The 14002-nt window shown below is 61.1% G+C and overlaps 1 protein-coding gene across 1 annotated transcript; it reads right to left on the reverse strand.

Moving 5' to 3' along the window:
* Positions 1-2866: 2866 nt before the first annotated feature.
* On the reverse strand, positions 2867-6116 carry VOLCADRAFT_96155 (uncharacterized protein; the record flags this gene model as incomplete). The annotated part of the gene is made up of 3 exons (XM_002955270.1): positions 2867-2897; positions 4295-4338; positions 4980-6116. The coding sequence occupies 3 exons, from the start codon at positions 6114-6116 to the stop codon at positions 2867-2869; spliced, it is 1212 nt and encodes a 403-aa protein (XP_002955316.1).
* Positions 6117-14002: the final 7886 nt, after the last annotated feature.

The following is a 14002-nucleotide window of genomic DNA, read 5'->3' on the forward strand; positions in this document are numbered from 1 at the left end:
CCGCAAGCTCGTCGCAACTCCACAGCAGAATCGATGGTCCCGTGAATCTCGGTAGGCTGGTAAAATGCAGGTGGCCTCCAACCAACATCAGGTCTACACTACAGACCAAAGTGCTGCGCTGGGACTGCGAGGAGGCCCTCAGGTACAGTATGAGGCAACAAGCTGTCACCTGCCCTTGTGGATCATAAAGAAGAGCGTGATAAGGCGTGGTGAGGCAGGCACTTCGAAATAACCATGGGCTGGTGTTACAGCTGTCAAGCTCGCTTTGGGTTCCGTACACGCGGAAGTAGGCCACCAAACTTATACTGTCGGTATCCAACATTTATCACCTAATCCTCCCCTAATAGAAACTGTTAGTTCTTGGTTGCCCTTGCCCTTGCGTACTACCTGCAGAGTCTCAAGAGGTTAGTCCCCTGACACGCAAGATTGCTGGCTTGCAGAATGCCTTCTACGTTGCATTTTAAATATTAAAGCCTGTCGTCTTTAGAGTTTAATTGAATAACATGTTATCAAGAAACATGTTAAGCCTGGTCGCCTTAAAAGCTAGGGAAGTAGTGGAGCTACCTTTTCTCAGCAGATTATTGTGGATTGCGATAAAGTTTCTCCAGGAGTCCAGGTCTACAGGATTTTGTGTTGCCAGACAGTCTTGCGGAGTCGCGGTTGTGAGCCATTGCTTCCGTCCGTCCGTCCGCACAAGATGTCGCATGAACCGGCTCTGGTGGTTAGTTTACCAGTAAAACAGAGAGCTTGGAATGCGTGTAAAGGGTTCCCTTTGCGTCGCTCCTCGGACAACCAGAGATGCCCATTGACAGCCAGTGCAGAGTTTATAAATTGTATCTGTCCGTACCAGACAGGAAATTCGCATAGCAGAGGCAACATGAACTGCGTCGAGTCAGAAGTCGTATTGCTTTTACCTAAATAGGAGGGTCCTTGTGAAGCAGCTGCCCGCGTTTCTAAAGCCCGTATAGTGTTGGATAGGAAAGTGCCCAAGTACGTTTGCGAGGAACAGATTGGGGCCAGGCTGGAGAGGAAAGTGCAGTGGCATAATGGAATGTGAGATTAGTCGAAGCTGGTTACAGGGCGTTTGGCGCACGTCGCAATGTACATGCAGTCATGTCGTCGCGCGCGTATACAAGAACAACAGCAATAACAACAAGAACAAGAACAGCACCACAGCAACAGCGCGTGTACAGTACACGTTGCGTCGGTCCTTTGCTATGATGTAGGAACGAAGAATAAGGCCTAGATTCAAGTTTCCTGCCGCGCGTGGATGGCCATGCCAGAACAGGCAACATGATGGGTGAACTCGCACGCTACCAAGTTGCACCCGAGCACGCGACGAGCAGACATAGAAAGGAGCGCAGCGGGCCCCCCCCTTTCCCCCAACGCTCACGCAATAGACCATCCCAAGCGCTGCTGTCCGTATGGGCAGCAGCCGCCGTTTTCACACGAGTTAAGGTCGGACATGTATGCACCGTGAATGAAGCCCTAAGTGCGACCGTGCCCAAATACAACAGCACTGCTCAACGTCCAGAAGGCTAGCGCTGAAATCGTCGGACCCTATCCGTCAAGCGTCAAGTGTCCAGTTGCTGTGTGGGCTATGCGAGCGCCCTTGCTGCCCATTGCTCGCTTGCGCCAGCTGCCGTCCCCCGTGCCCGCTTTCCAGCTGCCCGGCCATGTGGCCACAGGGTCCGTATCTGTCACGCCCCGCCCCTGCATGCCTCCACTTCCGCCCCGCCATCCCGCCAACCTCACATCCACCCTCCCGCCCTCCATGCCCGTGCAGTGTTCTTGTACAACGTGACGGCGGAGATACACGAGGGCGACATGCCTGACAAAACGCCCTTGCAAGGTTCTGAACGACTTTTGCGATTTTTATTTATCTTTACCTAATTGTGCGTTTGTTATAATTATTTTCGTAAGAGTGTAACTTGACTTTAGTCGGAACAAGGTGCTGTATGCGCTGCGCTACAGAAAGCAGGCGTTTCACGAGCCCAGTCTTGCAAGCTACGACGTAGGCTTTCGGTGCTTTCAGTTACTGCAAAGCAGCCACGCAATAGTCCAGCCTGCATGTCGCGTGCGACTGTGGCGATCATGCCCACCTGCGCAATGCGCTGGCGCACCTCGTCCTTTTCCGCCAAGAAAATTTATATACACTTGTACACGCGCATTTTGTGAATCGTACGCGCGCATCCGCGCGGTAAAATTCGCGCCTGGCTTTTGGGGCGTCTTGTACGGATGTTTTATTCGGCACAGTACGACCGGACACATTTGTGCGAGGGGCTGCTTAATAAGTTACTGCTTATGCGTGCGGCCATGCCATACTTGCTCACGAAAGGATCATGGCTTGGCTACAGGGATTTCAAGTATTTTGCATGACGTTGTCATCAAAGCCGAGAGGTTAAGATCGGGGTCAAAGGGGCGCCCGGAGTAGCGGAACAGGCACGACCTGTACAGGGGAGTCGTCAAGACCACCGAGTAAACTATACACGCGCAGGATACCATGTAGTCCAACAATTGCACTTGTACTCACGATCCATGCACTCGGACTACATTTGCGAACTGGAACAAGCTCCCCCCGCCTGAAAGCCAACAGAACCTGAATGCTTCATCAGAAGATTCCGCTAAACCCTCGGCTGCTCCCTCGGACCACAACATTACCGAAGAACACAGTAGCCCCCCGCCGGCCGGCCATTGCGGCAATAAGTGCTGCATCATTGATCCTCCACTGCCGACATACACACTTACATCACAAGCACGGTACAGGCTTCGAAATCCAAGCTGCATCACATCATCTGCTCAACTGAGTGCGATGCGGGTTGCTGAGTGCGGTACTCTGTGCGTGGTGTGATGACATGCATGTTGTTCAACCAGGAATGGATGAAGTCACGGAGGCGCTCCAGGGTGGGTTGGGGGTTGTTGTAGCGTGTGGGATTATGATGTTATGGATATGATCATCCTTCTTAGCAATCGCACCAGTACGGTGTACTGGTGCGCTGCGGCTGCCACAGATGTAAATGGTTTGATACGCAGGTACGAGCAATGATGTTGTACGTTGCTGTCAAGTGTGGGGACCCTTTGTGCTAGCTGAGGTCTTGGACAGACTCAGGAGGCGGAGTTATGCGAGTAACCTTGTGGAGGGGGCCTTCGAGGCATGTCTGAAAGATGATGACGCGCTGAAGCTTCAGGTGTCGTTCGTGCGGCAAGTGGTGGGAGCTGCCAAACCAGCGCACCACATCCTGTTCGCAGAAATTATCACGGCTACCCCTACACTACCACGTTTTCAAACAGATTGTGAGTTTTTGGAGCCGTGTCCGTTTGCAGCGTGGGTCTGAGCTGAACAGGAATGGAGTTCAGCCACCGTCGATCTTGCAAATTCCCCGGTGGTGGGTATGGAACCTGAGCGATCCACTGAGAAGTTGGCTAGGGTGACTAGATGAGGATGCCCTGAAATACCGGGGAAGGCAGGATCTGCCGGGTAGCGGCCTCAGGGTAAAGTTATGACCCCCTGTCCCACACATTATACATACACTCTCTTGCACTTGGATGTCTCGGACCGTCTGTCTTGCAGCCAGGGCTCATAACCTTTTAAGACCAGCACACCTAGATTTCCGGCCGTGAGGCCGTTAAGCGTCACATCAAGGTCTGCCACTGTGTGTTCCGTTGTGTGCGTCATCACGAGCACACACATCGCGTGGGGCAACCCAATGTCCGGATCTTTGCGTCAGGGCCGTGCATTTGAACTCATCCATGAACACGTAATGAGGTAACCCCACAACCGGGTTTCGACTCCTGTTTCATGTTGCTGCTTGGTAAGGCAACCGTCTTGCTCCTTTTGCAGGTGTGATCGAGCTCAGATTGCCTAGGCCTGACGAGCCCAAGCTTATAACACCGTCACCACCTTGCTGGTTGTAAATGATATCATAAGGCCTAGCAATCCAAAAGGCTCATAACGCAAGCATTATTCATAAATAAGCGAACATAAGCCCCATCAACGCACCGGGCCCCAACCTAATGAAGGTTGTGTTAACTGCAAGCCCCTCCCCCTCCCCTCCCCTTTCCCCCCAAACAAGGTCCCAAAATCTACACCGCTACAGATTACCCGTTAACAACACGTGACGTGAGAGCACCGTGCTAACGCCACCGCCTCCTAGCGCCTCTGACGCCCCCCTCCGCCTGGCCCCCTGCGTCCCTGTATTGCCCGGTGTGCCGCCCGCGCGCTGCCCCGCAGCCCCTCCGCGAGCCCCCCGAAGCTCTCCCTCCACGCCGCCATGAGGTCCTCCTCGCTGCCTACCGCGGGGCGAACAAAGGAGGTGGCCAGAAGCGAACCACGACGGCCTGTTCGGGCGGGCGGCGGGTTTACATGATTGGTTGCCGCCGAGCGTAACATCCGTGTGTGGGGATGTGGGGTTGGGTGGGGGTTTGAGGTGGGGGGTTTGGGGTGGGGGGTTTGGGGTGGGGGGTTTGGGGTAGATTCTGGCGTGAGAGGGACCGCTGTGTGGTCTCTGAACCTCTCCGCCGCTCGAACAGACAGGGGGATATTGTGAGAGCATGTAGAGCACGGAGTTTTGAGGACTAGTCCCCCCCATCGCGCACCGCTCGTCGCCGTTACCGCCGGTGGCCGCCGCACCAGCGACGGAGGTGCGGACTCTGCGCCCCTCCGCCCCTTTCCCGCTGCAGCCAACTCCGCCACCTCAGGGATGCCGCCGTCGCCCTTGCCGCCGCCGCCGCCGCCTCCGTCCCGTACCGCCACCGCCACCGCCGTCGTCCCTCCACGGCACCCTTCCAACCCGGCTCCACCTCCATTTCCATCTCCACCTTCAAGCCGCTTACTCGCCGAGGCTCCCCTACCCCTCAGAGTATGTTGTTGTTGTTGTTGTTGTTGTTGTTGTTGTTGTTGTTGTTGTAGCACTAGTATTCGTTGTATTCGTTGCCGCCGCCAGTAGCTCCCTGACACGCGCCACTCTGATGCTCCTCACTTGCGAATCCCCGTCACCTCCGTTGCCATCACTAACGGTGCCGCTGCCATCGTTCAGGAAGCTCACCACCGCGGGACGATGATCCGGACCCACAGCAGCCCGCCTCCCCGAGTCCTCGGAGCTTCCCGTGGCAGTGGCAGTGGCAGTGGTGGCGGACCCACCCAGCCGCCCCTCCGCCCGCACACCCCCGGAGCCCTTCCTTCCCCGGCCCTGTTTCATGGCCCTCGTGATTTCCTCCCCATCCGCTTCCAACAGCCCCTCCACCTCCTCCGAATCGTCCACGTCCCGGAAAACTTCTTCGCCGTCGCCGTCGTCGTCACTGCCGCCACCGAACCTAGCGAGTGGGTCCGTCGCCTCCCTGTCCTCACCACCGTCGCCGCCGCCGCTCTTACTCGGGGGTTTCCGGGGTACCAACGCCACGTCAGCGCCACTCACCCGCCGTACGGCAGACTTGGAAGCCGCTATGCCCCGTACTGCCCCCTTACCCACCACCACACTCCCGAACAGCTTCCGCGGCCGTTTGGCCCTCGTGACCCCCTGATCAGCGTCGTCGTCATCAACGGGACTGGCCGATAGCGGCTGCTGCTGCTGCTGCGGGAGGGCTCCCGGCGGCACCGCAGCGACCTCTCCCTGCTGTTGCGGCTTCTTGTGTTGCGACTGCGGCTGTAGCTGTGGCGGCTGTGGCTGCACTTCCGTTCGCCCGCTACCTTCTGATATCACCCTCGCTGCCGCCGCCGCCACTCCCCGGGCGCCGCCGCCGCCACTCCCACGACCTGCCATCCGCTCCCCGGCCCGGGGGGTGACGTGGCCGCGGCGGTCACTGCCGCCCGGTTCCCCCTCGTCGGGAACAGCTCTCCCCCCCACGCCAGCACCGCTCTTCCGGCCACCCTCCGCCGCGGCGTCCTTGTGCCGCTCCTTCATCCCCCCCTCCGCCGTATGCTTCTTTCCTTCATCACCGTCGTCATCAGAGTCCCCAAATCTGTCCAGCATAAGAGCAAGCTCCTGCTGCTGCTGTTGTTGCGCCGCTCCGCCGCCGGCACCCGCGCCCTCCTCCCCCTCCCCTCCCTCTTCCGCTTGGAAGTCCACCACTCCCCCTGCCGCCTCCTCAGCTCTAGCTCCCGACTGCTGACCCGGCATCCCTATCAGCACGTGCTGCTGCTGCTGCGGCGGCGGCCGCTTCATGGTCTTCTTAGATCCCGCAGAAGCAGCTGTAGCAGCAGCAGCCGCGGCAGCGCGTGCCGCCGCCTCCTCTTCGGCGAATCTCTTGCGGCTCTCTGAGTCAATGGCCTTAAGCACCTTGAACATGGACAGCATTTCCCCGCGAACCTCCCGCTTGGCGACCGGAGCCGCTGCAGGAACGGCCGCCTTACGCCCAGAGACGGCTGCAGCAGTAGCAGCAGCAGTAGCGGTAGAAGTATCAGCGGCGGCGCCGCCATTCGTGCGCCTGGCTGCAACTCCCTCCGCCGGCATCTGCCGTACCATCGCTGCTGCCTCTTCGTCCTCCGCCACCATCTGAGCCTGTCCAATGTTTCGCGGCGGCGGTACGGCCGTGCCGCGAAGCACGGCCCCTGCACGACCCGTAGCCGGAGTTGCACCTCCACCGCCGCCAAGCCCGCCAGCGGCCAATTGCTCCCGGTCCGCGGCGGCACCCGCCGACGGCACGTACGGCCTCATTGGTTGCGCCAGGACTTCATTCAGGAAGTACAGTATGCTGGGGGCCGCCGCTGCGGCGGAACCGGCGACGCGAGCGCGGTTTGCTCCAGGGGTGAGAGATGATGACCCGTCGTCGGTATAGCGACTGCGCTTCCTGGGCGGCAGAGCTGCAGACGCGGAACGCAGCACTGTACCGCCGTCGGCACCACTGTCATCGTCACCATCACTGGCGCCGTCGTCGTACGGCAACAGCTGTGCGCCAAAGTCTTCCTCCCGCTGCCACTCTAAGCGGGACAAGGGCACCGGGGGGATAGCGGGGAAGGAGCGCCGCGGGGTCTTGGCGGGTTGGGACAGGTCCACCTGAATAGGGCGATGGCGGTTGCGGGGGTTGGGAAGCTGCAGCGGCTGGGAGAGGTCGGCTGGCGCGGGCGGCGGCACGGGGCCGGTTTGACGGGAGGACCGTGCCGCGGCCTTGGCGCGCTTGGCGGCTGCAGCGTCAGCAGCTGCTGCTGCGGCAGCGAACGACGCGGCCGACACAGCTGGCGGCGGCGGGCGACGAGGTGTTGGTGCTGCTGGTGCTGTTGTTCGTTGTGGCGGCAGCGCTGGCGGCTTGGCACGAGCAGTTGATGATGCTAGACCTGACAAGAGGGTTGTTGGATCAGGGGGGAGCTGCTGCTGGGTCTGCTTGTTCTGTGGTTGCTGCTCCTCCAGACGCGCTTGCTCCTGCCATTCGACATGCAACCGGGCGAGGTAGCTAGGTCTTGCCATCTCGACGCGAAGAATGTTGCCTCTCCACTTGCTGTGGTTGTACACGCTCAGGCACTTGTGCACGGAACCTTCGTCCTGTCGTAAGGGAGTAGAGCGTACCTTACACGAAGGACGGCTTAAAAGCGCCAAACACCCATAAGTGCAGGGTGGGCGCAACGTGAAGCATATAAGGAAGCAGATGCTGCAAGGCTTACCTTTGGATCTAGCTCCACGTACGCGAAACCTCTACATCCTGCGACTTCATGTCGGACCTTAACTGGTAATCCAGCCTGATCATCTTTTGGAGAAATAATGTCTATGGTCTCAACTTTACCAAAAGGACTGAAACGGGACCGCAAGTCGGCGGCGGAAATGTCGTGCGGCAGACCGCCAACAAAGAGGCGCACAACCATTTTTACATTATCAACGCTGCACCTGTGTGTGCTATCTGGAAATGTGGACTTACACCAGCAGCAGCCTGTGTTATCCCCATAAACCAAAACTCCTGTACGGCAGTCGGCGGAGTGCTAAATCCTTACCGTATAGAGCTGCTAGAGCACTAATTTGGGTAACTGTCTCAATAGGTTTGCCGTGTCAGTAGTAAAATGGGGCTTTGGATTGAGATGGCGGCCTCAACTCGCCGTTCGTAACCTGTCGACAGCTGCCGCACGCTTAGCCCTTTGCCTCACCAACCCAAGCTCATGCCTTCAGCAGACGAAACTGTACAAAAATGCTTGCATCCAAGCGTGCTGTCACCTCCAAGCCCTGCGCACGAGCCGCTCGCCCGACTGGTGCGCTGGGCGGCAGAGCGCGGCGCCGTGGCCCCAAAGCTCGCACTGGACCCCGCTGACCCCCGCCGCTTCCTGGCCGCGGAGTCCATCCCCCCTTTGGAGCCCATCATTACCCTCCCCCAGCATCTCCTTATGCATGCCGGTACCGCCCTCTCTGACCCCGTCTATGGCCCAGCCTTCCGGGCCCTGCGCGCCGAACTGGCGGCAACTGCTGCAACAACCGCTGCAGCCGCCCCGGTCCCCTCAAAACCACCTCCCGTAGGCAGCCCCGACACCGCTGCAGCGGCGGCAGCAGCGCCACCGACGACAGCCGTACCCCATTCGTACTGGGACAGCGGCGGCCTCAGCGACCGCGACCTGCTATGTATGCTGCTAATCTTGGAACGAGCCCGCGGCCCCGCGTCCGCCTGGGCGCCGTACATTGACATCTTACCGACATCGTACGATGATCCAGCCTGGTGGGACGCGCCCTCCCTGGCGTTGCTTCGCGGCACCCGCCTCGCCCGGGCGGAGGCCGCCTACCGCCCCGGACTGCAGCACCTGTCCGCCGCCATGCGCCGCCTGGCCGAAATCCACCGTGAGATCCAAATTCAAAGCCAGTCCCAGATCCAGATCCAGAACTCGGGAGGGATGGAGCCGCCGAACAATACAGATGTTTCTGTGACAGGCACCAGCGGCGGCTCTGGTTCTTGTGGGCCCTACAGTTCCCTCGATCCTCTGCTGAGCGGTTGGGTGGTTAGTCCGGAAGCTGCCCGATGGGCTCGGTCCTCTGTGTGGTCGCGGTCCTTCACCGTCCGAGGTCTTCAAGGGGGACACGGGAGGGGGGGCAGAGGGGGAGGGGGAGGTGGTGGAGGAGGAGAAGAGCGAGCAGGAGGGGGAGGTGGGACCCGCAGGCGTCGCGAGGGGACAGCTGGCGATGCTGGCGGCTGCGGAAGGTACAGAGCGGCAGTGGAGGGGGAGATGGAGGGGGAGATGGAGGGGGAGAGCGAGGAGGCGACGGAAGCAGCGGAAAGCGAACTCCGGCGTCTGCACGTGTGCCAGGTGCCAGGTGTGGACGTATGTGTGTGTCTGTGTGCTTGGGGGGGAGAGAGGGGGGGAAGAGATGGGGGGGAGAGAGGGGGGGAAGAGATGGGGGGGGAGAGAGGGGGGGAGGGGCGGGCGAGGGAGGCTCAGAGTGGTTGGGATGGGGAAACCCCCACGGTCTCCACACACCCCCAGGCAGTGCACACCTGCACCTTGCCGCCTCGCGTCCCGGCGGCGCATGTAGCTCGCCCCGCTGCTTGCCCCTGCGGCCGCCTGAGACACACACACACGTACACCCGCACACATCCCACCTGGTAATGGTGGGGGACGTCCGTGATCTGACCAGCGTCGTCGTCCGGTGTACCGCCATCCAGTGGTGGTGTACTTACAGACAGACAGACGGACAGACAGGCTGGTGGATGAGGGCTGCTTCACTTTTGTCGACTAAAAGAGTTGAAATCATCCATACACATACACGCTCTTCCGCGGTCTCCGTGTTTTTTTCCTTACTGCTCCGCCTCCCCCCTCCCCCCTCCCCCCTCCCCCCCCCAGTTCTTGATATGATAGATCATTCGGCGGGATGTCAGGCTGTGTGGTACACGGGCGGTGGGGGCCGAGGTGACTTCGTGTGGTTGTGGAGGGAGCGCCTGGAGCAGGTGGGGGGTTAGGGGCCGGGGGGGGGTCGGCGGGAGGATCCCCTCGGGGTGGTATATAGCCGGAGCCGGAGTCGGGGCTAGTCAGAGTTAGTTTTAAGGATCGAAAGCATACATGTCGTACACTGTCGTACACACGAGGAGGCGGGGTATGCGGTGTGTGTCGCGTGGCCCCTGTAATCGCTGCGCCGCCCCTCACCACCACCCCATCACACGCAACACCCGCAAAACACCATCACCAGATTAGAGCACCAACCAACACGGCCGCCGCCACCAGGGTGCCGTACTGAGCAACAACTACGGATCCAAGGACAACCAGGAGTTAGTACTGGCGTACGGCTTTGTACTGCAGCCCAACCCCCACGATTACGTCTCCCTGACGCTGCTGGCCGGGGCCGGCGGCTGTGGCGGCGCCTCCCAACGTGCCGACGGCGCCTCCGCCGCAGCGTTGTCGGGCGCCGTTGCGGGCGGCCAGGGGGTGGCTGGGGGGGAGGGGGAGGAGGGGGTAGCGATTCAGGAGGCTGCGGAGGTGGTTCAGCGACGGCTGGTGGCGGCTGCGGCGGGTTTGGTTTCGGAGCTGCGGCTCACCTTGGAGGACCCCCTGCCTGAGCAGCTGTTGCAGGTGCGAGGGGAGGGGTGGGGTGGGGTGTGTGCGCCGATGGATAACGCGTATGTATGTATGTATGTACTTTCCTGGGTGGATTTGTTTTCCATTACATAGGGTTCACACCCGTACACCCAGATACCACTCGCTCGCTCGCTCACCTAGCTGCCCATTCGGCCCCCACCCCATCCCCCCACCCCCACACACCCCACTCCCACCCCACAACCCCACACCCGCCGCCCCAGGTGACTCGTGTCGCACTGTCCTCGGGGCTCAGGCTCTACTGGGCGGCAGCGGAGGCGTTAACCGATGAAACCGGCGGAGCGAGGCAGCTGCCGTACACAGGAACAGACCTGCCGGAAGCGCCGGGCGAGGCGGCGGAGGCGGAGACGGCGGAGGCACGGACAGGTACTGCTACTGCCACAACGGCGAAGCTCCTCGCCCGCTTGCCGGCAATTACGGAGCTGCTACAGCCGTATGACGCGGCTTCGGAGTTGCGCGTGCTAGACACTGTCGTACAACAGCTGGAGGGCCGGTTAGCGGCACTCGTCAGCAGCGAACAGGAGGTGTACGACATCCTTGGCCTGACGCCGCCGTCACCGGTGGTGGTGCCGCCGACGGTGGCCCTGTCATCACATCCTAGGGATTCCACCTCCGCTGTAACGGCCGCGGCGGCGGCGGCGGCGGCGGCTGCTACCAGTGGGTCGTCCGTACGACCACAGACGCTGCTGCTGCCGCTGGATTGGCTGGACGACGAGGTGCACGGCAGTGACGGAGGACATGCCGTCGGCGTCGGCGCGCGTTACCGGGCAATATCGAGGTGGCTGGAGGTGGCGCAGGTGGAGGCGGAGCGGCTGGGGTTAGGGAGCCATGCGAGGATGGCGCTGGCGGTGGTCAACGGTCAACGGGCGGTGCTGACGGCGGCGGTAGCGCGGGCGCGGCAGCGGATGGCGGACGTCATAGAGGTAGGAAAGTAGACAGAGTAAGCCGCCACGAGGTTGCAGTACAATGCAGTGCAGTGCAGTACAAGGTGACGCTGGTGTGAGACCGTGCGGTGAAAGAGGTCGCGTATGGCCTGCCGCTTTTGGCGATGCATGCGGTACGGCATGTGTATTGTGTACGTCTCTCCGTGTGGCCTTCCTGTGAAAACTGTGAAAACGTCCTTTTCGCGCCTCCTCCGAGTTACCTTTCCCCCACCGAGTTCACCTCTTCCCTTCTCCTAAAAACCCCCAACCATAGCACGCATGCTCGGCGGCGGCCCTACCCGCGCTGTGCACCTGGGCGGGAAATATGACAGACGCCGACCGCAGTGGCGGCTCCTCCTCCGCCGCCGCCGCCGCCGCGGCTTCCCCCTGCCTGGAGCTTTTACTGGAGCGATCTACATCGCTGGCGCTGACCCCGCTCCCGCTCCCGCACCGGCAGCAGCAGCAGCAGCAGCAGCTACAGCCGCTGGAGGCGGCCGGGGCCTCCGCATTAAATGCTCTCCCTGACGGTGAACAGGTCGCGACGGAGCCCGTTGACGGCGGCAGCGGTGGCGGCAGCGGCGGAGGACTGTTGCCGTACCGTGTGGCGCTGCGCACGCGGCGGTCCTTGGCGGTGGGCTCTGAGTTGCTGCGGGCGCCCCTGGAGCATTGCCTCAGCGCCCCCACTGCCGAGCTGTTGGTGACCCGGCTGGTGCTGCTGGCTACACCCCTCGTACTGCCGCAGCCACAGCCGCAACGGCAGCAGCAGCAGCAGCAGCAAGGGGCACGCGAGGGGCTGACTGGGGAGGGGATTGTCAAAGAGCAACACCAGCAGCAGCATTTGCGTGCGGTAAGTCTGCTGGTTTCGGAGCCTCACAGCCCAGGCGGCCAGCAGTTGTTGCTGCTACAGCAGCTGATGCACCTCGTGCCGCCCAGCACCCCGGTACGGCTCATGATGGGCCCCCCGCCGCTACTACGGGAGGGTGGGGGTATGCGCCCTGGTGGTGAGGGTAGCGGCAGTAGCAACAGCAGCGGCAGTAGTGGCTGGTGGGGAGTTCGTTGTCTGGAGCTGCTAGAGGTGGGTGGAGGGGATTTCGGCTGTCCTATTGGGAAGAAGAGGAAGGGGAGGGGGAAAGGGGAGGGGGGAGGGGAAGGGGGGAAGGGAAGGGGGGGGGAGGGGAGGGGGGAGGGGGGAGGCGACACGGCGGCAAGCCGACAGCGTCACGGAGCCTAGACGGTTAGGCCCCCCGGAAGGGGGAGAAGGGGAGAGAGAGGGGGGAACGGCAGCACCGCGGAGTGTCATCGAATGGCGTTTTGGGTAAAATACGTCAGTGCGGGCTCTCATTTCTTGTTGTGGATCTTCATCTCTGGTGGAGTTGGTTGTGGGGTTGGTTGAGTCGCGGGCGGGGCACTTGCGCTTTGTGTACTGCCTGCCCTCGACTCCCTGCCATGGGGGTCCCATCTAGGAGGTGGGTTTCTACCGGGCCCCCTCAACCCCCTCACCCCCCTTCAGGGCACTCCGGCGGGCTCCGAATACCAGGATACCCTCCTGGAGCTGCAGGTTCGTATTGAGTGTTTTATGTGCGGGTAGGGGAGGGGAGGGTAGGGGAGGAACATGTATACTTGTGTGTATGTATGTATGTATATATGTATGTATGTATATATGTATGTATGTATATATGTATGTATGTATGTACCCTTCTTCCCAGTTCCCGTCCTCTTCTCAGCATCCCCCCTCACACCCCCCTTCTCCCCCCCCAGGACGATTTCAACGACTTCCGACAGCGGCTGCCCGCCCTCGCAGCAGCGCTCCAGTCGTGTACGGAGTCCCTGGAGCCACTGAAGCCGACAGAGGAAACCACGACTGCCGCTGCTGCAGCAGCTGCCGTTGCCGTTGCCGGCGATGATTCCGCCGCTGCTGACACTTCTAAGCCGTGCGGGGCCCCCCCCACGTCACTCAGCGAGTTGTTGGGGTCCTTTCTGTCCGGGTCGCCCCAGTCCGCCTTTTGGTTGTACTGCTGGGCAAGGGGGGTGGTGGAGCGGTGCAGTGTGCAGGTGCAGGTGGAGATGGAGGTAGAGGTACCAGCGGAAGGGGGGGAGGGGGACCAGGCGTATCAACAGCAGCGGCAGCAGCACCTTCACTACCGGTCGCAGCCGCGCCCTCCTGGAGCTCGGGGGAGGCGGCAGTCACTCCACCTGGTTGCGCCGCTGTTGTGGGTGATTCCCCAGGTGGGGGGAAAGGGGGCGGCGGCCGCCAGGCTGGGGGGGGAAATGCGTGTGTTGTGTGTTGTGTGTTGTGTGTTGTGTGGTATGGGGAGGATGTAATGGGGCGGTGTTGGGGGTGGGAAGATGCAGTAGGCTGGGAGTGAGGGGCATTGGGGCGCTCGCGGTGTATGCGTATGTATGTGTGTACGGACGTACGGACGTCTGGAGGGATGGAGGGGTGGTACGAGGTAAGGAGTAGGAGGTAAGGAGGTAGGAGGTAGTGCTCGGCAGCCAATCCTATGCCATAGCGGCCCCGTGCCTGCCAAACCCTCCTCTCCACTCTGCTTACCTCTCCCCCCCGNTTCCCCTCCCCCTCCCCTCCTCC

This window comes from Volvox carteri (genome assembly GCF_000143455.1).
Source record: "Volvox carteri f. nagariensis unplaced genomic scaffold VOLCAscaffold_50, whole genome shotgun sequence".
NCBI lineage: Eukaryota > Viridiplantae > Chlorophyta > Chlorophyceae > Chlamydomonadales > Volvocaceae > Volvox > Volvox carteri.